The sequence below is a fragment of the Desmodus rotundus genome, chromosome 8 (assembly GCF_022682495.2).
Source record: "Desmodus rotundus isolate HL8 chromosome 8, HLdesRot8A.1, whole genome shotgun sequence".
NCBI classification, from domain to species: Eukaryota; Metazoa; Chordata; class Mammalia; order Chiroptera; family Phyllostomidae; genus Desmodus; species Desmodus rotundus.
Window position 1 is genome coordinate 48,222,759 of NC_071394.1, and position 25,500 is coordinate 48,248,258.

The 25,500-nt window shown below is 40.3% G+C and overlaps 1 protein-coding gene across 11 annotated transcripts; it reads right to left on the minus strand.

The window, feature by feature from the left end:
• Positions 1 to 23,919, minus strand: CLXN (calaxin). 11 transcript variants are annotated; one of them, XM_045186159.2, is made up of 7 exons: positions 23,741 to 23,919; positions 18,842 to 19,000; positions 17,797 to 17,901; positions 16,963 to 17,114; positions 16,581 to 16,685; positions 15,031 to 15,116; positions 1 to 1,485 (listed from the first exon to the last, which is right to left on the minus strand). In XM_045186159.2, exons 1-6 carry the CDS (start codon positions 23,796 to 23,798, stop codon positions 15,057 to 15,059), a joined length of 639 nt encoding a protein of 212 aa, XP_045042094.1. In that variant the 5' UTR covers positions 23,799 to 23,919; the 3' UTR covers positions 1 to 1,485; positions 15,031 to 15,056. The 11 variants fall into 11 exon arrangements, with proteins under 11 accessions (XP_045042094.1, XP_045042092.1, XP_045042093.1 ...); XM_045186157.2 differs by lacking the exon at positions 1 to 1,485 and adding an exon at positions 9,120 to 10,534; XM_045186158.2 differs by lacking the exon at positions 1 to 1,485 and adding an exon at positions 11,081 to 11,651.
• Between the last annotated feature and the right edge of the window lie 1,581 nt (positions 23,920 to 25,500).

Here is a 25,500-nt window from a genome sequence, read left to right on the forward strand (position 1 = left end):
GTTCTTCTTTTGAAGATTTGCTAACAGGAAATTGTACTATAAAGGCTGTATACGGCAATGGGATGACAGGAGGGTATGCTAGCATCTCACTAAGAACCTCTAGAGAGAATTTCTTGAAAGATTCAAGGCCAGAAGCAAGTATGGTGTATGAGCAGGAGTTAGTCAGAGGAAAAAATAGAACAGGAAATGCTAGGAAAAGGGAAAAAAAAGTATGATCAATGCCAGTTGATAATTTGGGAGAAAATTTAGGGATTAAAGTAGTGGAAGCATTTATGACATGAAAGATAAAGTTAAATGACACTGAGGTTTGAAAAGCTGAAGTTTAGGAAATTGTGTTAGAAGTTTAAAATACTCAGAGTGGATCAAAAAACTGGTACATTTACACAATGGAATGATACACAGCAGAAAGAAGGAACTCCTACCTTTCACGAAAGCATGGATGGAACTGGAGAATATTATGCTAAGTGAAGTGAGCTAGGCAGCAAAAGAGAAATACTATATGATCTCACCTAGAAGAGGAACCTAATGAACAAATCAAACAAATGAACAAAATGGAACCAGAGGCATGGAAACAAAGAACACACTGAGAATGACCAGAGAGTTGGAGGGAGGGGGATAATTGTGGAAAGAAGGGGAAGGAACATGTATGAATGACCCATGGACATGTACAACAGGGTGAGGAATGACTGTGGGAGCAGGGGCTTGGTAGGGGTGGGTGGGGCAGTGGAGAGCAACTGGGAGAAAATTGGGACAATTGTAATAGAACAACAATAAAATATTCAAAAAAACAAAGTTTGAGTATATAATTTCAAAAAAAGTTTAAAATAATCAAGCTAAAGATTTTGGGGAAAAAATGTGTTCCTATAATGGCCAGATCTGTGGTGTGACATGCTTGTTAAGAGGGTCGGATACCATGGATTGTCTACACAAACATTTGTTATTCATAAGGGTAGAAGATCTTAATTCTGAAAATGTTTGGGAAATTTTTAGAGTCCTATAGAGTCCATTAGTTTGGTCTGAGAACTTCATGTATCTGTCACTTTAATGGGGAATTATTATATGCCAGACAAGGCACTGAAATGAATTATAGTCCCTGGTCTCAGTGAAATCAAAATTTATAAATGAGTGCAATGCTATATGATGCTGTGAGAGGTCTGGACAATGGGCTTGGGGCCAGACTTCTTGGCAGAGAATGGGAAGGTTGAGAGTGGAGGTGAAATTTGATGTGAAGGGAGGGTAAGACTTTTTGTCAGGCAGGAAAATGTAGAAGGAAGGCTGAAAGAACTGTGAAGGTGTGAGAGGACTTGGGCTGGTCAGGTATGTGAGCCTAATGGCAAAAGTGACTAGAAGACACTCCAGAAGTCCTTTCTCTTATTCAGATGATCTAGTATGTGCTGAGAATGCAGGCAACTTTTCAGAAGCACCAAAAGTGTCATAACTTCTAACTGGAATAGATTTGCCCATTTCTAAGAATGTAACAGATACCTGCAAGAAAGAAAGACTTTTCTCAGTCACTGTAACTTTTAACGTAAAATTTCTTATCCTGCTGACTTGCACAACCACTGTTTGAAGAGTGGAGGGCAGGGGGGCAGTGCTGGGTTGCAACCAACAGACTCCCTGAATCCACCATGGTCTCTGGAGAGTGAAGGGCCCTCCCAGGGATCCAGGGGCTACATGGGGCTGGTGTGGGAAGTCCCCACCACCACCACTGGCCTTGCACAGTCTCACCTCCTCTGACTGCACCTCACTTCTGGAGCAGCTTGCGTGTGTCATCAAAGCCCCAGAACTGGAGACTCCACCTAACCACTCCCTCTCTCTCTTCCCCTCCCTCTGAAAACCATAATCTTGCCGGCAGACAATGAAGATAGGACAACTATTCAGAAAAACGCGTGGCTTTGGAGACTCAGGACATGTCTCGACTGCACCTGCAGGTTTTCTTTTCCTGGGGCCGAGGGCACTGGCTGCGCTGCACCTGCCGCAGGCCAGCTCTTTGCCTTTCAGTCACATACCTTGTGCTGGGCATGCAGGCCCTGGCCTGCCCCACATCCTGCTCTGCCCGTGATGATATCTCCTGTACTCCACTAACTTTTCAACAGGCCCTGCAAAATGAGGCTGTTGCTCTTATATTCGCCATTTGATTTTCCCTAATAACATGGCTATGAAAAAGAGAGAGAAACTCCACCTTCTGTGCCTCTGGCTTCCTGCCAGTCCATAGTGAGATCTTGCTTGCCTTCAACCAATCTGTTACTTGTCAATTTCTTTCCTTATTTTCCTCATTATATTTTTTTAAACAAGCTGATCTGATATATCTGGATTCAAGTTGTGTGTGATCTCGAGTGAGAAACGAAACCAATCATTCAGGGAAATAGGAATTTCTTAGGATTAGAAGGCTCCTTTGAGGGAATGGCTAGATTTTTTCTATCAGAAGCAATACTAACTTTTTGTAAAACCAAATGCTTTACCTTGAACATTTTAGTAATTTTTCCAAGCTCTAAAAGACATTTACAGGATTGGGTTTTCTCTGAAAGACAGGAAGGCGTACACTAAGAAGTAAGTAGCAGTACCAAACTCACAAGCGGTGAGCATGGATTAAAGAAGGAGCAGGAAATGTCTTCTAATGCACAGATAGTCCACAGCCTGTGCGCTCTATTAACTACTTGACCCATTAACAAAAGTTTGACCTGATGGTTTTCAATCATATTGCTACTATGATTTGTTACTTAGTGATGGAATGAGAAGATATTGCTATTAATGATCAAGCATTTTAATGCCACTACCTTCTCTGACCAAAACAGTGATTAAAGTACTAAAAGTGTTCTTCAATGACAGGAGTTTAAAATCTTGTTTTCTATTTTTCTGGAATTTTTTACTTAGGCATTTTTATTTCCTTCAAATTCCATTTTGTATAGGACTGGAAGAAGACTGTCCCCTGCAGGGATAATTGGCAGCTGGGGACTGTCAGTGGAGGTTGGTGATGCAGGGAGGGGGAGGTTGTAAAAGTGCACTTCAGGTTAAGGGGGAGGAACGAGAACCCATATTTTACCCATTTATTCAAATGTCTTTTCTCCTGACAACCTCTCACCCAGGGAACTGTGTGTGTGTGTGGCTGGGCCACATAACAGGGGCAGTGTGGGCTGACCAGGCAGAAGGAGGTGAAAATAAACAAGAGAATGTGTATCTTAGGGGGAGGGGTATTTTCTTTAGGGATTAAATCAAGGCATGAGTACACAGCAAGCCACTAATTACTGAGGATGAGGGCCACACTGTTCAGCACCCAAAGGATGTCAGTGATTGAGTGGATATAATGACACACCAGTGGGATTTCTGGTATGTCTTCAGCACTCCCCATGTTGCTCTTGAAATTTCCATGACTGTGTCCATGTAAGTGAATTCACGTGTGAATGAAAGGCAGCTAGGAACACTTCATCCTTTTGATGTCCATATCGGGGTAAATTCTCTTTTAAATATTGGATTTACTGGCAGACCCTTATAATGTTATTAGTTCCGTTTCTTCCTAGTCTATAAGCCCATGATTGCCTCAGCCATTCAGGACTGCTGCTTTCTTAGGTTGTTTTCACATAATCCAATGAGGAAAATGATGCATCCTATTGGTGGACTCACTGTCTAGCAAGACCTTTTCCTTATTATGTTTTACCAAGTTACTTCTGGCTGCAGTAAAGTCCATTTCCATTTAAAAATGTTTTTCTTCTTTGGGTATGAGTAAAATTAGGTTAATATTTAAATTAAAACAGCTTCCCATTTTTGTTGATGTTTTTGGGGGGGTTAGATTCAGGGCAATTAAATCAAACCTCAGTTTTCATTTCTCTAAGTCCATTAAGTGATTCCTTTTGCAATATGTGATGCATTTGAAAGGTTTTGCTACATGCTGCCAGTCATGGTTGGTTAGTCTCCAGGGTATCCAGAGCCGAGTTTCTCACACGTACCCGTGTCACTGTAGGATCCAGTGAAATGAGGATCCTGATTTAGCAGGGCTGGTTGGGTTCCAGACTCTGCATTCTAACCAGCTCCCAGTGGGCTGCTGCTGCTGTATGGGCAGTGCAGGATTGCAGCTGCTCTGCAGCCAAATGAGACCAGGCTTACCTTCTAGAGAGAAGGGGACTCTCCATTGAGGCATGGACCCTCCACGCAGTGGAACCTCATCCTGAAGATGAGGTGTGCACTCTGTGCTTTTCTGGAACGCTTGCTCACCTCCACCAGCTACTTGTCTGTCATTCGTGTTACAACCAGAAGTGAGGTTGAGCCCAAACCAGGTAATCCTTTCCTAACAGCTGTTTCTTATTTTCCCCCTCCTCCAGGATTTCAAGCTGGGCCCTGTGCCATAAGCATGAGATGCACTGGGACACCACTGTGAGCAAGGCATCCCCTTCCTGCTCCCTACAGAGCCCTAAGTCTGGCTTGTTTATTATTCCTGGAGCCTTTGCTTAGCTGTTTCCCACTACCGTCCATCAGAAGTGGCATTTTCCTAATGCAAAGGTAAAACACATCTCATTGTTGTTTTGTTGTACAATGCATGTTGCAATTCCTAAATAAGAGTGAGGTTCATGTTGTTCTTCCTCTTTTCTCACCATTTAATTTTCCCCTCTTGCCTCTCCTCTTCTTTCTTCTCTTTAATTTCTATACCTCCCCCCATATTTCCCTTGTATTCATCTACCTTATGTTATCTGTGAAAGAAAGGCTGTGTGTGCTTGTATATGGATTCCTACAGTGATTACAATTGTAGTCCACATTACAGCAAAACTTTCACTGTTTATTTTTTCAAGGTAATTCTTTTCTTCTAAGCAGAGATATTTAAGGAACTAACTTAGTATATGACCATGTTGAGTTTCCATGCTCTAGTTGACTCAGGTTTTGCTTTTCCACCCTCTCAGCTGTTGGCATTAGCCAGCCAGTTAACTCACATGCACCTGCAGCCTTCATTAATGGGAGTAGAGCTCTGCTTTGCAGATTGGCCTTCAGGACACAGCGTTCAGGGGCAGCCTTTGGCCTAAAAGTTATAATCAATGTCCCAGAGGCATATATATATCTGTGGCCTGTGATCCCAAGACTGTGTCCAGCTCCCCTTATTATCTGAGCCCCACATAGGGTCTATAAGCTTCTATGAGGTGATTAGAAATGGTCAGTAATGCAAGAGACCGTGTCCTTCAGGCAGACTGGGATACCATATGCATACATCTGGAGACTCAGAGGCAAAACCTGCAAGTAAGTGCAAAGAAAGGTGGGGCTGAGGACTGAAGACAAGAGATTCAGAGTGAGGAAGTCCCACTGAGTGTAAGTTTGAGTTCACATGTGTGTACACACATGTGCAGGCACACAGAACTTCAGCTTAAATTAAGACCTGATTTTTAAAAAGTGCTGTAAAGCTCATATAACAATAGATTGTAATTTAGTGGTTAGGTAAAATATAGGAAATGATTCCTTCAAAGTGAGGGCATCCTTTCATATATTTTCATAAGGAGAAGGCCCCTAGATTAGATGCTTAACCAACTGGGATTTCAATTTGACCAAAAGTCAGCATCCTATGAAAATAAACCATTTTATTCTTAGCTGAGCAGTTTTACAGGGAAGGTATTTTGCTTCATATAATGAGGACTCTCTTAATCACCTCCTCACAGCAGCTGAATTGTACCTGTCTTGGCTCCTTCCAGGTATACCCACCTAGGACACTGATCCTTGGAGGAATTTCAGTCCTGCTCAGGAACTGCAGCAGACTGGTAGCCAGTAGCACTAAGGGTCATCTGGATACTTTAAAGGGAAATCAAGGGAGTATGATATCACAGCTCTTTTTGAGAAGGTAACACTGAATGAAGAGACTGGTCCAAAATCCAGAAATGCAGCCAAAGCACACAAATCTTTACATAAGAGCTATGTGTAATAATTAGGAGAGCTAATATTTGTTGAGCATCTATTATGTGTTTGGCACCATTCTAAGTGCTTTTGATCTACTCACTTAGATCTTCACAACCTTATGTGATAGATATTCTGATGACCCCCACACTGCAGCTGTGTAAAGTGAGGCACACAGTGGTCAAGGCTCCTGTCTGTGGCCACACAGGAAGGTGGTGAGACCAGAGTGTCAGTCTTGCCTGCTGCAGAGCCTACCTCTAACCCTGGCTATGCCACCTCTCCAGTGCAAAGGTGCATGGGGGTGCTACATGTCCAGGGGTTCTGTAGATGGGCATCCCTTTCTTGGCATGGTGATGAGGACTTCTTGCTCAATGGGCTTACCAGAATGTGCATGTGTTTGGCCCTGATGGATGCAGCTGTGAGTGCTGGGTTTGGGCAAAGCAAAGGTCTTGGGGTCTCTCCAACTCAGAAACGCAGCTGCAGCTTTTCTGGTGGTGGCAGGGGCAAGGGTGGGAAGGGGCACTACAAGGGGATGCTCCTACTCACCTGGAGCAGGGAGACAAAAGAATTTCACCACCGCTGGTTTCTTGCAGTCAAGGAACAAAAAGACTCACCAACCCCTACTCTCTCTGGGTTCTGGGGTTCAGTCTTAAATTGTTTTATATTACGATTTTGTACTGTACTCACATCCCAAAACCCTGACACCCTACAAAGCAGAGCCCTCCCCTTTCAGCATTTGAAAGGGTTTGATATTCTTGCATTCTTCCCCATGAAGCAACAGGTCCTGACAGGGCATGTGGTTGGAGCAGCTGCCTGCATGCCTCAGGCAGACTGAGGCAGGCCAAGAATGAAAGGGGGAGGTGCAGGGCGGCCAGAATCCAGTCACCTGAGAAAGAAGGAATTCAACCTGGAATAATCCCTCACCCTCTTCACATGGGTGCATCTCTCCCCACCACCCAGATGCTGTCTGCCTTCCAGAAGCTCCAAAGTCCTGAGTGTCAGAAGGAAGATCCAAGCAAATATGTGGAGCCTTCCCCAGCATGTGGCTTCACAGGACATCTGGACCTGGTGATAAGCTTGTGCTGCCCCATCTCCTCTTGCCCCAGTAGTTTCCTCCGTCCAGCCCTCCAGCTGTCCCTCCACACACCCTCGTCCTCCTTTTCCTCTGGCCTCTCTCCAGATATAGTGCTCTGGGCTGTGCTATCGCCTGTACTGTCTCTGGGCACTGTTTTTGAAGGGATCAGATTGTTCTTGCTGTCTTCTCTAATTTTTGTTGTGGAGCCTTCTTCATGCCCCAGTACTTCCTTTTCTGGCTCACTAGATCTTTTCCTTGGTTCCCCATTCAGTCACCTCACCCTTCTGTCCATTCCTCCTTGTTCCTTTGTTGACAGTCATTACTATAGCAACTACTGTAACCTTGAGTTAAATTTATAAAATAGAAAATATAATCATAGTTTCCACATCCTGGTCCCTCCATTCTCTAATAGCCTTTTTCTGAATAGGGGCGGGGGTTCCCCTTTACCAATATTGGGAAATTGCAAAAGACACATGGATCCATTTCTTTGTCATTTCTAGTTCAACACAATAGTTGTTTATATGCAAAACTTCCTCTGATTACAGGTCATGAGAGGGACTAAGATGTCCTTTAGTAAACAATCACTAAGCACAAACAGTATACATAAACCTATGTTGGTTTTGGGGATGTGCCAAGAGAATTTGAGTAGTTCTGGGCTTTTGAGCACTGAGGTGGAATGCTTAGGTAATCATTCTGCCCAAGGATGGCTAGAGTAGAAGGAAAAGGATGTCCAGAGTGGAGGGCAGTGGGACAGTGCTGGGTTGCAACCAACAGACTCCCTGAATCCACCATGGTCTCTGGAGAGTGGAGGGCCCTCCCAGGGATCCAGGGGCTACATGGGGCTGGTGTGGGAAGTCCCCACCACCACCACTGCCCTTGCATAGTCCCACCTCCTCTGACTGCACCTCACTTCTGGAGCAGCTTGCGTGTGTCATCAAAGCCCCAGAACTGGAGACTCCACCTAACCACTCCCTCTCTCTCTTCCCCTCCCTCTGAAAACCATAATCTTGCCGGCAGACAATGAAGATAGGACAACTATTCAGAAAAACGCGTGGCTTTGGAGACTCAGGACATGTCTCGACTGCACCTGCAGGTTTTCTTTTCCTGGGGCCGAGGGCACTGGCTGCGCTGCACCTGCCGCAGGCCAGCTCTTTGCCTTTCAGTCACATACCTTGTGCTGGGCATGCAGGCCCTGGCCTGCCCCACATCCTGCTCTGCCCATGATGATATCTCCTGTACTCTACTAATTTCTCAACAGGCCCGGCAAAGCCCGGCAGTCGCTCTTATATCCACCACTTGATTTTCTGTAATAATATGTAGGGAGAGAAAAGCATCTCCCCCTTAACTTTCCTGCTTACCTGTTTTCTTTTAAAAAATTCATGCCATAAAACATTTGCCCCTACTCAGTTAATCTTTTTATTTTTCCATATCCTCCTGACCTCCTTTTCTCTCCTGGTTCTCCTTTCCCTCCTCATCTTCCTACTTCTCTTTCTCTTTTCCTCCTCCTCCTCCCCATCTAAGACAATAGCAAATCTGACACCTAGATTGTGTGCTCCTTGCATGTAGGGACCATGTCCTCTTTTGCGTATTGCTTTTGCGGTCCGGTACATAGTCTGCAGCTGTTGGACGTAGTGGCAGGAGCACATCATGCATCAATACCAACAGGATGATTTTCAGAGTCCTTCGATGTAAAAAGGGTGCACCTTCTTCCTACTTAATGACTGTAATTCTTAGGGCTGCTGTGTTCTTTTCTGTATTTATATAAATCAAAATAAAGAACCAAGCAATATTTAGAAACTCACAGAGGCCAGCAGCCTGTTTTGTACTTAGTCAAGTTTATACTATCCAATTTAAGAATTCTGCAGGTAGAGCGATGCATGAATTTGGCTGGATGGAGCTCATATGATTTGGATGCAAGGTTCTGTTTGCTTAATGGGATTTTAGACCTTTATACTTTTATACAAAGCATAAATTTTATTAATTTATCTTTATTATTTCAGTACCTTAGAACCAGCATAACAAACACGTTAACTCTTGACTGTGGTTAATCAGGACCACAGTCATTAGTCCTATGGGCCAATTGCTGTAGAATTACTCTCATTCTCTTCATGAAAAGAGAAATTAAAGGAGCTGTACTGTGTCTGTAAAGAGGGATAAACGACCATGTGTGTCTGTGAATTTGAAATGACAGAGGTGTGTGTGCGTGTGCATGCATGTGTTAATAGGATGGGTCTCTTCACAAGTACTAAGAGTGTAATATTCATGAAAATTCTGGGTGGTGTTTACATTGGAATTTTGTCTTAGTTTCAATATATTCATTTCTCTAAGTAAGCTAAATTATTAAAGGTATTTTTCAGATATCCTTTAACTTTCTTTGGCTAAGTAACTTAAGCAATATCATACATTTGGTCCCATGAAAGGTCCGGGAAGCCAGGGATTTTTATTTCCAGGTTTTAGATGTTCTTATTTAATAATTACATATGAGCTCCTATCGAGAACACAAGCATCCTCTAATACAGGGCACATATGTCCCTGTCTAATGAATACCTATGTTAATCTGTGTATTGTATCACAGTTTACAAAATGGTATCATAGACATTATCTCATTAAATTCTTATAAAAACCCTGTGCAATAAAAGCAGAGAGTAGGTATTATTCCCATTTTACGTGAAATGTAGTTTTTGGAGTATTTTATAGATTATAAATAGGGTGACCATACATGCTTTGTCTGGGACAACCCAAAATTATGTTGTCGTGGTGTAATTATTAGCATCTCCTTTCTTTCTCAATATTACCCCAGTTTGGGTGACAGATACTATGGTCTCATCCAATCTATAAATTGCTTTTATTTACTTCAGGCTTTCAAAGTTCATGTGGCCTGTGCGAGGCAAGGTGAGAGCTCATGACAGTAAGAAACAGTCGGAGCTACGGCCTTGTTAGGGGCCTGTGCTGCAAATCCAAGGTACAAATCTCCTAGTTGTACATCCTTGTGCTAATTACTGCCACCTAATAAGTGCTATATAGTCATTTCTTGTGTTTGCTGCTTGATAACATGGCTTCTCATCATGGGCATCTTTTTCTTGTCCAGATAGAAGTCTTTCTCTGTTGCCACCCAAGACAGCTCAAAAAACCCATTCCTTGTCCTTTTCCATTTGAGGAATCTGGCTCTTTTCCCTCCTTCCAGAAGGCCTTCTGCTGTTCTCCTCATAAACCAGCAGTGGTCTCAGCTTCCATGGTTCACTGACACACATCTCACTTTTGCCCCTGTGCTGACCTTGGAGTCATAGGGCCTGAAGCCTGGCTACTATTCACAGACACCTGGACTCTTGAGAAGGCCAGGTTCCAACCTGAGGTTCAGACTGACATTGGTACCAAACATGGATGCTTTACTTCCAAACTGGAAACTTCAGCTAAGGAAAGAAAATTCCAAAATCCCAGTGTTTCAGATGAAAAGAGAGCCCTGGAGAGAGTTGTCAATGGTCTCACTCACATACATACAGATATTACATAGCACCACCAGGTAGTCTTAAGGGGCAATTTGAAGATTCTTCAGGACCCTGGAGTTCTCAATTACTCCAAGCCTCAGGGGGTTATCTATGGCAAGAAGAATAAATTTTTCTTTAGAAAAAGGTCTCAACATTAGAACTAGATGAGTTCTGCATCTTGGCTTTGCTATTTACCAGTGTGGGACATTGAGAAATTTTCACCATTTTCCTAATCTCCAATTCTGTCAATCTGTAGGATGAAACTGTGAAGTAATGTTTATGTTTCCCTCTTACGATAGTTGTAAGAAATGAGTGAGATAATTAATGTAGTATTTAGCATAATGCCTGGAATAAAACTGTTCATTGGATTTTTGTATAATGTATTCTAGAGATTATGGGGATTGTTTTATTCTACTTTATGACTCTGCTGTATGTCGGCAGGGTTCATTAAGGAGGATTTGACCAAATGGTTTTAATTAATCTCCTGGGCTGCCCTGTGCTGTGGGGCTAATGGCTTCTTCTAGGTGATAGTGACTGTAGTTCTAGAAGCCACTGGCAGAGAGAACTTGTAAATTCCTCTGCGGAAGCGCATGCCATTCTTCATCTTCAGGCTCACTGTTGCCTGGCTCTAAGCTGTGTGTGATGCGGACTTTGTGGTTCACACAAAGACTTTGGAGGTGTGGACAGGAGACAGGAAGGAGCAATACAGGTTAAGGGGAAGACAGCCTGTGTTTCACCCAATTTATTCAAATTCCCTTTAAGTTGACAAACTTTTCATCCAGGGAACTCTCCATGAGCCTGACTGGTCCATATAATAGGGGCAGTGTGGGCTAACAGGCATGAGGAGGTGAAGTAAACAAGAGGATGTGTGTCTTGGGGGGAGAAATATATTCTTGACAGATTAGGTAGAATGCGTGGGGTACACAGAAAGCCACAAATCGCCAGTGATAGAACTGGAGGCAGTTAACTGCTGCATAAGGTAATAACATTCTGATAAAGACGTTTCAAATATAGAAGCATGCTTTATTTCACTCAGAATGTTTCACTGTTAGACTTCCTTCCTTTTTTTGCTCCCCATGTGAAACTGGGCAAGTCTCCTTCAGATTCATCTCCTGAGAAGAAGGCTTTGATTTGCTTGGCTGTATTCAGGTGGCTCCTCTTTCAATGGCAACTGAGACTGGAAACACTTCAAGAAATCATCTGCTTTACTCTAACAGAAAAGGTAACTGCAGTAGTCGAGAAAAGAAATATAGTACTTCTACCTCTTTTGAATTACCACCAATTCTCACAATGTGATAAATTGTAATTAACATATGCATGGATTAGTTTTATTTTGAAAAATATCTTTCATAGTCTCTTCATGTCAAATGCAATTTCCAGCTGTCCTTTGCCATAGTTGGTGGGGACTAATCATCAGCTCTGGATGCTACAGGGGAGTTAGGGGATGATTCTCTGAGGAAATGGATGCAGTCAATAAAGTGCAGTGGGAAGAATGGACAATCTGAGGAGCAGCTCAGAGAAACCTTTTCCAGGCATGACTGCCTTTCAAGTTTCACAGTGTATTCTATTTTAAGTCCCTTTAACAGATTCTTTAATTAAAAATAATGTAACTTTTGGGGGGCAGGGGAGAACGGCAGGAGAAGGGCCGTCACAGTGACTCTGAACAGTGATAAGTCACGACGGCACTGTCACATGGTGTAGAGTCCTCATTGTACAGCACAAACAAGGTGAGGGAAGGGCAGCTGACCTAGAATATGCTAAGTCTCGTGGCTTAGCACAAAGTAGGAACTTAGTGAATGTTTTGGATGATTTTATAATGCAAGCAATTGCTGGCTTGGCTTCTTACAAGTGCAATCTTGTACCCAAAGATATTTGCAGGTTAAGAATGCAGGACTGCCAGTTTGCAGTGGCAGTTTTTAAATCCTGGAGTTAAAAAAAAAAAAAAGGACTTGATTGTTTCCCAAACAGAATACCTCCATGCTGCTTGCAGGGCGATGCTCCCCTCTCCCACAGGAGCCTGACCTGCTTTCTGCTGGTCCTCCCAGAGTGCTGAGAGGAGAAAGGGAAGCCAAAGCTTTGAGAAGTCAGTGAGGGGACAACTATATTCAGTCCTCCAAACTACATTTGTTCATCCATAGTCCTCACCCAGCTGCTCCACAGACAGGCAAATATGGGGCTGAGCAACGTTGGCTGTTGGCTGTACTTGCAAGGAGGAGGAGTCGGGGCAAGCCTGGCAGCAGGAGGCAAAGGGCCACAGAGCTCAGAGTAAGGAAAGAAAGCTTTTCCTCAAAGGTACTCTGTAGTCAGATGACCCTACTATTACGTTGAGTGAATTTTCAGTGTTCATATCATTTATGAGTTGCTACAGTAGTGAAACTAAGAGAATCCAGAAATCTAGATATACTAGCAGAAGGAAATGATTTGGACAAATTAGGATGAGGAATAGCCACGGCGGTGTGTTCTATAATGTACAGGACAGCTCATAAACAGAGATTATGAGTTCTTATGGTTAGGGACGGATATCATCTTAAGTGTCACTAAAATTATTTAGAAATTTTTATAATATTTTTTAGCTTTAAATAATGTCATGTAATAGCACAAGGTTATTCACATGGACTCAATTTTTAATCAAACTACAATAAGAAGTTTAGATACAGATGTACAAGATTAGTTCTTTAAATGAGAAATTAAAATCTTGGTCGGTTTTGGTCCATGCCATTAGCAAAGTTAGAAGAATGTTCCCCATATGGAAAAGAATTGGCATTCTCATGCATCAGGCACAGCAGGCCTTCCTGGAGGGTAATCTGGTAACATGTGCTAGAAATCTCACAATTATGCTGGCCTCTAACCCAACATTCCTACATTTACAAACTCACTCCAAGGATGTCACCAATGATGCATGTGAAAAGATTTATCTGTAAGGACAGTTCATTTTGGAAATTATTTCTAATAGCAAAAATGTGGGAACAACCAAAATGCCAGTGGCAGGGAGTGATTTAATGGGGTCTGTAGAGATGGGACACCAGGCATCCATTACAAGTGAGGCTGTAGAGAGATATCTGGTGACCTGAGAAATGTTTGTGAGAGAGAGACACATAAAACAGGCAGCTTTTAAAAGAATATTATCAATGTGATTACCTAAAAATATATAGGTATACTTACCGATGCCTTAATAGAACCTGAAAGGATCTATACCAGAATATTAATGTATAATTTTATTTATTTCCTAAACTTCTGAAGTATCCTTCAGGAATCTCTATTACTTTGTAATCAGAAAATTACAATTAAGAAATTAAAAACATTGTGTATTGCATTATTTACACAAACTCAAGATAGAAAAATTGTGTCAGAGTCCAAGTATATAACAATCTAAATTTTAAAAAAAATACTGGGACAGTAAAATATCTTTATTTTGTAACTGATTATTCCACTTATTTGTAAGTGTCCATTTTTTACTCAATGTACCCTTTTGTTTAATGCTAATAATGTATATGCAGTAAAAGATATTTAATATCCAAGCAGCTTCTAAATGTTTATATATTGACAGAGAGATATCAGCTGCTTGCATGCGTTTACTAAAAAAGCCAATAACTCATAGACATAACTAGGCTCCATCGTTCTCATGCTTCTCTCCAATGCCTACAGGCACCTGAGGGGCAGTGAGGGGCAGAAGGGCAAGCCAGGTCCCCTTATAAGGGGGTGCACAAAGGGAATCCCAGGCAGTGGGGGGGGTGGATACCACTGAGGTACACCTTTCTACATGGACAAAGAGTGGAGGTGAGGTAGAAAAACAGATCCTGGAACAGGCTTCCCAACTGAGTGCCATGGCAGGAGTGGGGAGCAACCAGGATGACTCCAGAGATAAACAGAAAGCTGTACCCATGCACCATTCATTAAACGCATGAAACAGCACTTTCCTCTTTCGCTGCTGGCCAAGAGTTTGGATTTTTCTTGTTGTACTTTGTACTTTTCAATCCACAGTATTTATTGAGAGCCCTTTCTGTGCATAGGACTGTAATAACTGCTGAGACAGATATAAGGATGGGTGTGATAAGACCCCTGCCCTCAGACACTAACAATCTAGTCAGGTTGTTATGGCAAAGCATCAAACAAAAGAGATCATTTTAAAATAGGTTGCATGTTTCTTTCATTTCTCTAAATCTCCCTCAGTGCCTAGCAGAAAGGTATTTTAATGCTAAATGCCAATATCATTTGATGCCATCTTGATTATTTACTGTTCCAAAAAATATTCAGTAGTTTTAATGATTCTTAAATTTATTATACCCGGTATTTTTCTGACATGAATATTTGTTTTAATAATTCATGATTACATAATCTTGCTATTCATTTCATTAATACAAACATTTTACAGCAGTTATGTGCTTCAGCAGATATCTAGGTATAAAATACCTTTAGCAATGTTAAATTGTTTTACCAAACCCAACATCTAATAAGAAACTTCTTGTCTTCCATCCATTTCAGCTGGTTTTTATACCAAAGTTAAAGGATACATGTCTGTTAACACCATTCCTCACCCCAAACACACAATTCAACATCATCTTTCTGAGCTAAGCAGAAAATATATACACTTCCTATTTTACTCACTTGAGGCAACACGGACATTTTGGTACTCATATGTCATTGAATTCATTTGGCTCTTTGAATACATGGGCTTCAAATTCCATCTGGCTCTGTAAAATAAAGGGCTCAAAATTAGTACAGACTTCCAAAAAAAGCAGAACAAAACAAAATATTCTGTATGTCTTCTTTGAATAGAAACAAGATACCAGAGGAAGAATGGGATCAAGAACTTGGGGTGTTCATACATTTTTTTTTCACTCACTGATAGTACCAGTACAGACTATATTCCAAGCATAATACTTGATAGGGGTCACAAAGATGAACATGACTACATGACTCAGTACTCCAAGAGCCTCCAGACTAGTAGCAGAGGCTGGCCAGAAACTATGGAACTTAATTCACTGCACTGAAGGTTTCAATAAAGTCATCACACCATAGACTATAGGAGGCCAGGAGGACTCATTACATCACAGCCTGGCTGTGGCAGGTAGCAGAGGTGCTTCCTAGAGCAGGAGAAGCTGGCCCAAAAGCTGGGGGTGGGGAAGAAATGTGGTGCAGTGAGACAAGAACCCTAAGGCTGAATGCTTGGGATTTATTAACAAGGAGTGTGTGGTGATCTCAGCAAGAGCAGCTTCAGGATGCACAGGAAGAAGCAATGGTAGTATAGGTTGCACATGTGGACAATTTCCTCAAGATGCTTGACTGCTAAAAAGAAAGCCATTGGACAGGATATAAAAGTAGGTGTGGAATTAAGGTAATTCCTTTACTTTCTTTCCTTCCTCCCTTTCTTCTTCCTTTCCTCCCTCCTTTTCCCTCCCTCCCTTCTCCTTTTCTTTTCTAGTTTCTTCTTTTGCAGATGGGACATTATTCTTCTCCACTTTGACTTAGCTGACTATTTGTCCTTAAAAACCTAGCCTTCCTTTTCCCACCAGCCATTTACCAATCATTTGAAACAGCCAGTTTAGATGCCCTCTTTGTGACTACCACAATATTCTATACATGTCTCTGTGGACTCCAGAACCAGGGTACTCCATAATTGTTGCACGAACTTGAACAAGTTGCCTAAACTTTGCAAGCCTCAGTTTCCTTATCGGTAAAATGATAATAATAGTACTTACTTCATAGGGTTGTTAGGGGAATTGAATGAGACAATGTGGGGCATAATGCTTATGACAGTGCCTGGGATAGATAAAGCCCTGTACAAGTCATTAACTATTATTATAATATTTATCACACTTTTGAATCATTATTTTCATGTTTGTTTTTCCTAGAAAAATATTAGCTCTTGAGTGCTGCCATTGAGCCTTTCATCTGTGCTTCTGTCCTCAATTAATCTAAAATATTGTTTCTTATATAAATGAATGAATTAGTAAGTGAGAAACAGAGCATTGGGCTATAATAGTACTATAAGATGAGCCATCAGGTTCTTCTGCAGTGGGCTTCCTCTATGTAGCAGCTATTCTCTGTGGGTGAGGGTGATTCATCTGATCCATCACTCACCAAAACAAAAAGTCTTAGGTTGCTGATCCTCATTATATTTTGGTCACTGTTCAGTGGAAATAAGATCTCTTTACCTTTGGGTCAGGTAGGCATGGTCCAAAAGCTTCCAGCAGAAGAGTCTCTTCTCTCACAGCTTGTTCATAGTCTGAGAAGGACAATTTCCCGTCATGGTCATGATCCTGGGGGTGACCAGCCATATGTTAGTCAACATGTAAAATATTTATCACAAATACAGCTGTCTGTTCACAGGCAAGTGTTAATAGAAAGAAAGGTGTTAGAATATAAGAGACTAAATAGTGAAATTGAAGAGAACTTTTAATATTATAATGAAAGAACACAATCTAAGTGTTTGATTTCACTAAGCAGGAAACTGATAGTTACTATAATTTGAATTATTTTTTATCCCACATCTAGCCTGAACATTTTAATATAAAACTCTAAATTATCCATACTGACCATTTTCTTAAGTGTTATTTCCACCAAATCTTTAATTCCTTCATCAGGGTCTTCTTCAGACGGCTGTTTGAGAAGGCTGTTCTTCAACATATGGAACATTTCCTCCTTTGAAATGAATCCATCACCATTCAAATCAAACACTTCAAAGCAATCTTTAAAAAAATAGCCAATTATGAATTTGATATTATTATTAAGGTATCATTTGATCTGATAAAGTTTTCAAGGCCAAGGTCTGTCTGTATGGTTGATGATCTTATCAATCCTGAAGGCCTTAATGCAATCTAATTTCCATAACAAATACTTAATGTACACTTGTTGAATATATGCAACAATCCTTAGAAAAAGTTTTTGTTACACTCAGCAATGGAAAAGCATGACAAGAAATAATAACTTCAACATTTTCATCTTGAAACTCTTGGAAAACTGATTGAAGTATTATTGTTAAACAGAGTTTATCAAAATTAAGAATTAACTAAGAATAAGAATACTAGAATCAATATTCCCTACTTTTATGGTTACAATTCAAGTAATTAAATATGTTAAATCTTTATACCTTGATATGTAAATGCATTTGTACATGATTAGCACATGTATAATATGCCTGCGCAGTCTTTCTTGACATGAATTATTCTTCAAAAATCTCTTGATTTTCCTTTTAATTTTTTCAACCTTTATCATTGACTTGAATTTGCACCATAAAAGAGGCTAATGGAAATTCAAACCAAGCAACCAATGGACAACCTACTTCACTGGCTGGGTTGGAGGACATCAATTTAAAATCCTTAGATATGTGAATCATAATGCACAAACCGGTAGGATAACCTAAAATCTTACATTTCATTTTTTCTTCCAAAGTTCCTCGAAGAAACAGTGATAATCCATAAACCCACTCTGATACGCTTATACTACCATCGTTGTCTTTATCAAAACCTCGAAATACTAAAAAGAAAGAAAAGTACAATATAATATTTATGCTGCATTTTTAATCTCAGTAATGTACTACATTGGTACCACTCACTTTTAAAATTTAAGGAAAACTTCAGGATCATATGGTCCAACATTCGCATTTGACAAAGGAAGAAATTAAGACATCATAAAACTGGAAAAGTTTTTTATTTAAACTTTCACATTTTGCCCTGGATTGTGTGGCTCAGCAGATTGAGCACTGGCCTATGAACCAAAAGGTCACTGGTTCAGTTCCAGGTCAGGGCACATGCCTGGGTTACTGGCCAGGTCCCCAGTTGGGGCATGCGGCAGACAACTATTCGATGTTTCTCTTCCTCTTTTTGTCTTTCCTTTCCCCTTCCTTAGTGTCTAAAAATAAATAAATAAAATCTTTAAAAAAATTAAATATTTACATTTTCTCCTCATAATTTGTGGGAATAAAGTAAATTCTGAATACCTAAATATATTAATCACTAACTATTAATATACACATATGTTAACATATGTTATGTTAATATATGTTTAATGTATAACATAAAATATATAATTTTATACTTTTGTTTCTCAACAAATGTAATGCTATTATATATAGCCTGTACTATTTCTTAATTCTTATTGAAATACTTCCAATGGAATCTTAAATGTCACTTTAAAACTATTTTTTCTTACTATATTTACTAAGTAAAAGCAGAAATATTTTAGGTTTTCTAATAAAAAGTAAGGGAAACCTATTTTTCAAGCTGCCTTTGTGTTCTTAAATACACAAAATAGAGTGGATACTATTTCTGTCCCTATGATGTGTTCTTGAATATAAAAATTTAAATTTTATATTCATGTGAAACTAGAAATACAGAACATTCAGCTTTTAACCAAAAGCATGTCCAACTTCTAAACTTTTTCTTTTCAGTTATGGAGGATTTTCATGTCTTCTTACCTCTGTCCATAATCATGTCATCTGTCATTCCAAATGTCACGTGCAAGATGTTTCGAAAGGCATTGCGGTCCAGTCCAGTGACCACACCTTGCCGCTTTGTTACATCTCCCATCAATTTATAAAAAAGATTTATAAGACATTTCACTTCAAATTTATTAACTGTGAAAGAATAAAATTAAGATATGACAAAAATGTATTTTAATTTTTACTTTCTAACTTAAATTTTATTTATTTGCTTATTTAAATTTTTTATTTTTATTCAATTATAGTTGTCTGCATTTTCTCCCCATCCCTCCACCCCACCCCAGCTGAACCCCCCTCCCCCCACTCCCCCCTTGATTTTGTCCATGTGTCCTTTATAGTAGCTCCAGTAAACCCCTCTCCTCATTGTCCCCTCCCCACTCCCCTCTGGCTATTGTTAGATTGTTCTTAACTTCATTGTCTCTGGTTATATTTTGTTTGCTTTTTTCTTTTGTTGATTATGTTCCAGTTAAAGGTGAGATCATATGGTATTTGTCCCTAACTGCCTGGGTTATTTCACTTAGCATAATGCTCTCCAGTTCCATCCATGCTGTTGCAAAGTGTATAAGCTCCTTTCTCTCTGCTGCATAGAATTCCGTTGTGTAAAGGTACCACAGTTTTTTGATTCACTCATTTTCTGGTGGGCACTTAGGTTGCTTCCAGCACTTGGCTATTGTAAATTGTGCTGCTATAAACATTAGGGTGCATAGGTTCTTTTGGATTGTGGTTTCAGGGTTCTTAGGGTATAATCCTACCAGCGGAATTGCTGGGTCAAAGGGCAGTTCCATTTTTAGTTTTCTGAGGAAATTCCATACTGTTTTCCACAGTGGCCTCATCACTCTACATTCCCACCAACAATGTACTAGGGTTCCCTTTTCTCCGCATCCTCTCCAACATTTGTTTGTGGATTTGTTTATGTTGGCCACTCTGACTGGTGTGAGATGGTACCTCATTGTGGTTTTAATTTGCATCTCTCTGATGGCTAGTGATGCTGAACATCTTTTCATATGTCTCTGACTTAAATTTTAAATTAATGACTTTATAGACAAACACTAGCAAGCCATCAAATATGTAGTTGTCAACAGAAGACAATTCCGTTTTGAGACTCTTGACTCTTAAGTTAATAAAGGATGGCTACTACAGATGACTCTTCACTAAATCAAGAGAAAGCCTTCCCTCCCATATGAAATGGATGCAAGCTCAGTCAAACTTAGGAAAGAAGTTAACATCCAAGTTACCTGAATGATTGTGGGGTCAGATTCCAAACTTTACAAGGCAGTAGAGATATGGTTCAAAGTAAGCATGGTAATATTCAGGAATGGTAACATTTCCCTCAGGATTTTGTTCAGAGTCATTTGTGAGATTTGTAACTTAACAATCCCCTGGAAATGGATGGCAGGCTCCTGAAAGCTGGGCAACAATTTTTACTTCATATCAGCCTTAGTAAATTCATAAGCCAGATTTTGGAAATAAAAATCACCTATTTTCCAATAAAAAAGTGTGTAAGCATATTTTAGCACTCTTGTGGTTCTTGTTGCAGGTGATATGAAAATTAACATGCAACTATTCAGTAGTAGTTTGAAGGCAATTTTATTTTTAATCCTCACCTGAGGATAAGTTTATTTATTATAGAGAGGAAAGGAGGGAGTGATGTGAAAGAAACATTGATCAGTTGCCTCCTGTATGCACCTGACCCCAAAGTGTATGTGCCCTAAGGATAGGAACCTGCGACCTTCTGGTGTACAGGACAACTCTCTAATGACTGAGCCACCTGAGCAGGTTGGATGAAGGCAATTTTTATTGAAAATATGTACACACATATTTATATTTGTCCACACACATATTGTATAAAGGGTGGTGTTTATAAACACTGAGATACTAATTTGTGTTCCAATCCCCATTTGAGATATGCAAGTGGAAGGGTTAATATCTAGCACTGAAAACATAGAAGTGAGTTTAAATATGAGTTATAGGTGGAATATGGATTATAGGTTTAAAAACAAGGAAAAACTGTGTGTATGTACAATAAAACAGAACACAGAAATGAAGAAATCACTTCTAGTTCTACAGGTGAGAGTAATTACTGGTTTGGGTACCAGAATGTAAGAGAAATATCCAAAACTTTAAAAAAAAAAACAACAAATGAATTAGTAAGTAAATTAAATAGTAGACAGGAATATAATGATTATAATTTTTAAAAGAGCTGCTAGTTGCTGTAGAAAACACAGAAATACCATGTAATCCAGTGGTTCCACTTCTGGGTGTATATCCAAAAGGCTTGAATACAGGGACCCAAATACTTGAGCACCAGTGCTCACTAGCACCGTTATTCGCAGTAGCCATAAGTAGCCATATACCTAAAGGCAGTATATGCATACGATGGAATGCTATTCAGCTTTAAAAAAGAAGGAAAATTTGACACATGCTACAACATGGATAAACCTCTAAAACATTATGATGAGTGAAATAATCCAAGCAAAAAAACCAAAAGACAAATATTGAATGATTTCACTTTTATGATGTACTTAGAGTGGTAAAATTCATAGAGACAGAAAGTAGAATGGCTGTTGCCAGAGCTTTGGAGAAAGGGAAAATGGGTAGTTATCCTACGGGTATAATGGATATAGAGTTTCAGTTGGAAAATGTGTAAAAGTTCTGGAGATGAATAGTGGTAACAGTTGTGCAACAATTTGAATGAACTTAATGCCACAGAGCTTTGCACTTAACATGCTTAAAATAGTATATTTTAACCACAATTTAAAAAGCTGTAAAACTAAAAAGGTTGTTGGTTGGGGAAGAAAAGTGTGCATAAAGAATGACTATTCAAAATCCCCTTTGCTAGCATGTCATGTTTCATCTTTTCCATTTCAACTGAAATAAAAAATAAAGAACATTAGCTTAATATTTTGAGCAACCGGTATGGCTCAGTTGGTTGGAGCATTGTTCTGTATACTGAAAGATTGCGGGTTCAATTCCCAGCCAGGGAACATGCCTAGATTTCAGGTTCAGTCCCCAGTAAGGGCACATAAAACAGGCAAATGATCAATGTTTCTCTCTCACATAGGTATCTATCTTCCTCTCTCTCTCCCTGCCCTCCCTTCTCTCTCTCACACACACAAAAAATATTAGGTTAATTTATTACCCAAGTAATCCAAGATTAGGCAAAAGAAAATGTTTCTTGCTAAAATGCTTCTTAAATTCTAGTAAATACTATACTAAATAATTCAAGGATGAATTTTTTGGGGATTGGTTTATTTGTTCTTCAGATCATTATCTGTAGAATGGTGGATTAATTAGATGATCACTTAAAATACTTCCCTCTTTTCTGATTCCACAAAATTTATTGATTTCATCTTAGTGGGATTATCATCTAATAACTGAAAGTAAGTTTGACTTTAGGGGAAAGGTCCTTTATTTGAAGAAATTTAAAATCATTGTAATGTCCCTGACTTGTAACTATTTCTATAATAATTATCTAGGTTTTAAGGTTCGCTTTAAAATTTTTATGTAAGTACACAAAGCAAGAGACTTTCTCCTGCCATGTTTTCCTTACCTTTTAATACACTCACCTTCTGATTGTTCACAGAATGTCTGCAATGCTTTGCAAACTTACTGAACATGGAACGAATTAAATTCAGTATTGTATATTGAAGTTATTTTTTATTCAAAATGTTTACTAGATGTTTTTAGAAGGCCCGTCTTCTCCAAGAAATGGAAGTATTTTAGGAAAAACAACAACAGAATAAAACTCTCATCAGGTTATAATACCTATAAGGATGCCTTATAGGATGGCTTTTTTCTACATTCAAGATGCTTATACACACTCCAACTTTTATTTATAGCACCACTCCACTAAGAGAGCTTTCTTACCACTCATTGCATTAGATGCTAAATACAGTTAAAAGGCACTAGGATCCCGTAATCTCTAGAACTACATTACAACATATTTATTCCTTCTCTCTTTTTTTTTTCACACTGGGGTTGGTCTTGAGATTATGACCTCTTCTATTTCCTCAAGTGGCTAGTAGTTTAGCAATCAGCACAAAATTCATAAGCTTGCTCATTTGACTACATCTTTTTCACCTAAACCACATTCTTAGCTTCCTGCACTAGGTACAGTTCTGTTTTCAGTTTGAATATAATTCTAGAGTTACTTATGAAATTCTAGAACCACCTTTGAGAATATGTGACTGGAGCAGGCTTCCTTAATAACTGCTCATCTTGTCACCTGCAAAGTCTTTATGTTGCAACCCCACCAGCAACTGGAAAGTGGATGTCTAGGAGGGAACAGATTTCATGTGTTTGGCTTTGGTGAGCTCTTTGGTTCAACTTTCCTCCTTGCTCTGATACAAGTTCCTTTCCTCAGGGTCACTGATAACTATTTACCCTTTGGATCTCTTGGTAAGTTTCCAGGACTTGGACACTGCCAGTTTATTTGCTCTAGAAAGCTAGAATGCAGGTGTATATTGGTCGTGCTATTTTTCTTGAGTCCATGATTTTTTAGTATTTATTTTATGCTATGTCTGAGGCTAAAACCACATGTGTGTTGTGGGTATATAAATCACGTTTCTATAAGTAAAGGTAAATTGGGAAGAGCATTTGAGAAGCAAGTAGCTGTATTCATGAGAGAGAGGTACTGGATGCCTGGACACCTGGATACTGATCCTTATGATCATTGATAGGCCTGGGTGCCTGCCCCCGAAAGCCAACACCTGGGTATTCTCTTCCACACTTCTCTTTAAGGGTGGGAATGGAGGGGACTCTACCAGTTCTAAGGCTGGTGGTGGGAAGCAGGTTGAGCAGAGGACTTTAGCACCGGGTAGGACACGAAACCTGAACCAGGAGCTTCTGCTACTCTAGAACTTCATTCTTACTTACAATGCTTGCAGTTTTTAGTTAAGGTGTCCGTCAACTTCTGCAGCTTCTTGCGGTTCATGCCGCGAGCTCGAGAAAGCTGGCAGCGGCTGGTGTCCAGCGGCGCGCGGCTGCCCGGACGCTCACAAGCCCTGGGCCTGGGGAAAGCTGCCGGGTCTCCATCGCTGGCGAGTACTCGCCCTAACACATAAAGTGGCCATGACAACGCCTCGGCCCGCCGCTGATTGGTTCCGGGCGAGCGGAGTGCGTCGGCCGCCTAACACACAACGTGACCATGGCAACCTCAGGGCAGCGCCCATTTGCTCCTGGGGCTCGGGGCGCGCAGTCCTGCTTGGAGGACCGTGGCCAGGCACAGTTGGGACTGTGTTTTGGTTAATGTCGGAATATTAACTGTTTAGTTGTTACTGTCTTTCGGGTTCACAGCCCCTGCAACGGACTGCACTGTGAATCGTCAGCGTCTAAAAATATGCTGTGCATGCTGTGTGAATGATTTTTGGGGTGGTGTTTCACCAAGGTGGGTAAAGATCTTCAGGGAGATTTGGAGGAACTTAGAGGAGATTGGAGAATTAGCAGGTGTGTTATCCACACGATTGTTTTATGGGATACAGAAGTGTGAGAACTTGATTTTTTTCTCTCCCGCTCCCCATCCATTCATTCTTGGAGGTGGGGGTGGGGCTGTCAGTGGAATCTGGGGAAAGCCACTGTCAATTTTTAAGCTAGTTAAAAGAGTCAGCCTTCCTAGTGAACAGAGTGACAACTGCCACTTGGCTGTGTGACACAGCCCAAACTTGCTTTTCTGGGAAATATCCCTTTAAGTAAAATTGATCCTTTACTTATTGGAAAAACAGATCCTGTGACTGCAAACAAAGAATAGTTCTTACATCTTTAATGTGGGAGGAGTTTCTGATCTTCTAAACCAAGACGAACACCCTCTTTGAATGAGGACAACAATGACATGGTTTAGCTCAGCCAGGAGTATAAAACCTACAGTATTCTCTAATGTGTCTACTTGTTTAATTTCAGAGGCAAAAATGCCTTTGAATAGAAATTATTTTATATAATACATACTGTCATTTCTAGACTGAAAACAGAAAAATTATGCCAACTGTGAGTAATAATCCAAAATAAAATAGTTCCAGTGTCCAGGTCTCTGCTTTTTTCCCTTCGTTTCATTTGTTTGTTGAATAAAGAACTGGGATGCTGTTTGAAACCAGAGTCAAGGGTGCTTGGTAAAGGCAGGGCTGAATTACCCTGAGAACAGTTAACCAATATAAAACAATAGTGATTATGAGTTTCCAAAAGTTTTCTGGTTAAATAGTATTCCTACATGTCCTCTTGTCTAGCAGCTGTGACATTTCTAATGAGAGCGTAGAAAACAAATGGGAAAGACTGAGCATATTCTAATTACACTCACCTGTGAGACCCTAGTGGCTTTTCTTAGATTAAAGAATTATAGCAAATATTTAATTCACAGAGGTTGTTGCAGTGTCATTTCAAAAGACACGGAGCTGAAAGAGTGCTTGTGAGTAGCTGTGGGTCCCCTATATCTGTGCTGGTAGGTCTTGTAAGAACTTGCCCCAAGGTTTTCTGAAGGGACACCCTGCTGGCACACCTTGGGGAGCAGGGCCCTACTGGCGGGGAATCACATTGATGGGCCTGTCCAGGCATCCCTGCAGATACACTGGGACCTTGTCAGGGAGCATCTGTGGATGAACTAACCGTTCTTAATTCATAAGCTTCAGGTCTAGGACCCATCAACCATG

Coding starts and splice junctions, on each gene's coding strand:
- CLXN (XM_045186159.2), bottom strand. CDS start 23,798: ATGAACCGCAAGAAGCTGCAGAAGTTGACGGACACCTTAACTAAAAAC. Junction 17,115..17,796: donor TTTGGAAGAAAAAATGAAAT/GTAAGATTTTAG, acceptor ATTTTTTTAAAG/ATTGCTTTGAAGTGTTTGAT. Junction 16,686..16,962: donor AAATAACACTTAAGAAAATG/GTCAGTATGGAT, acceptor GGTCACCCCCAG/GATCATGACCATGACGGGAA.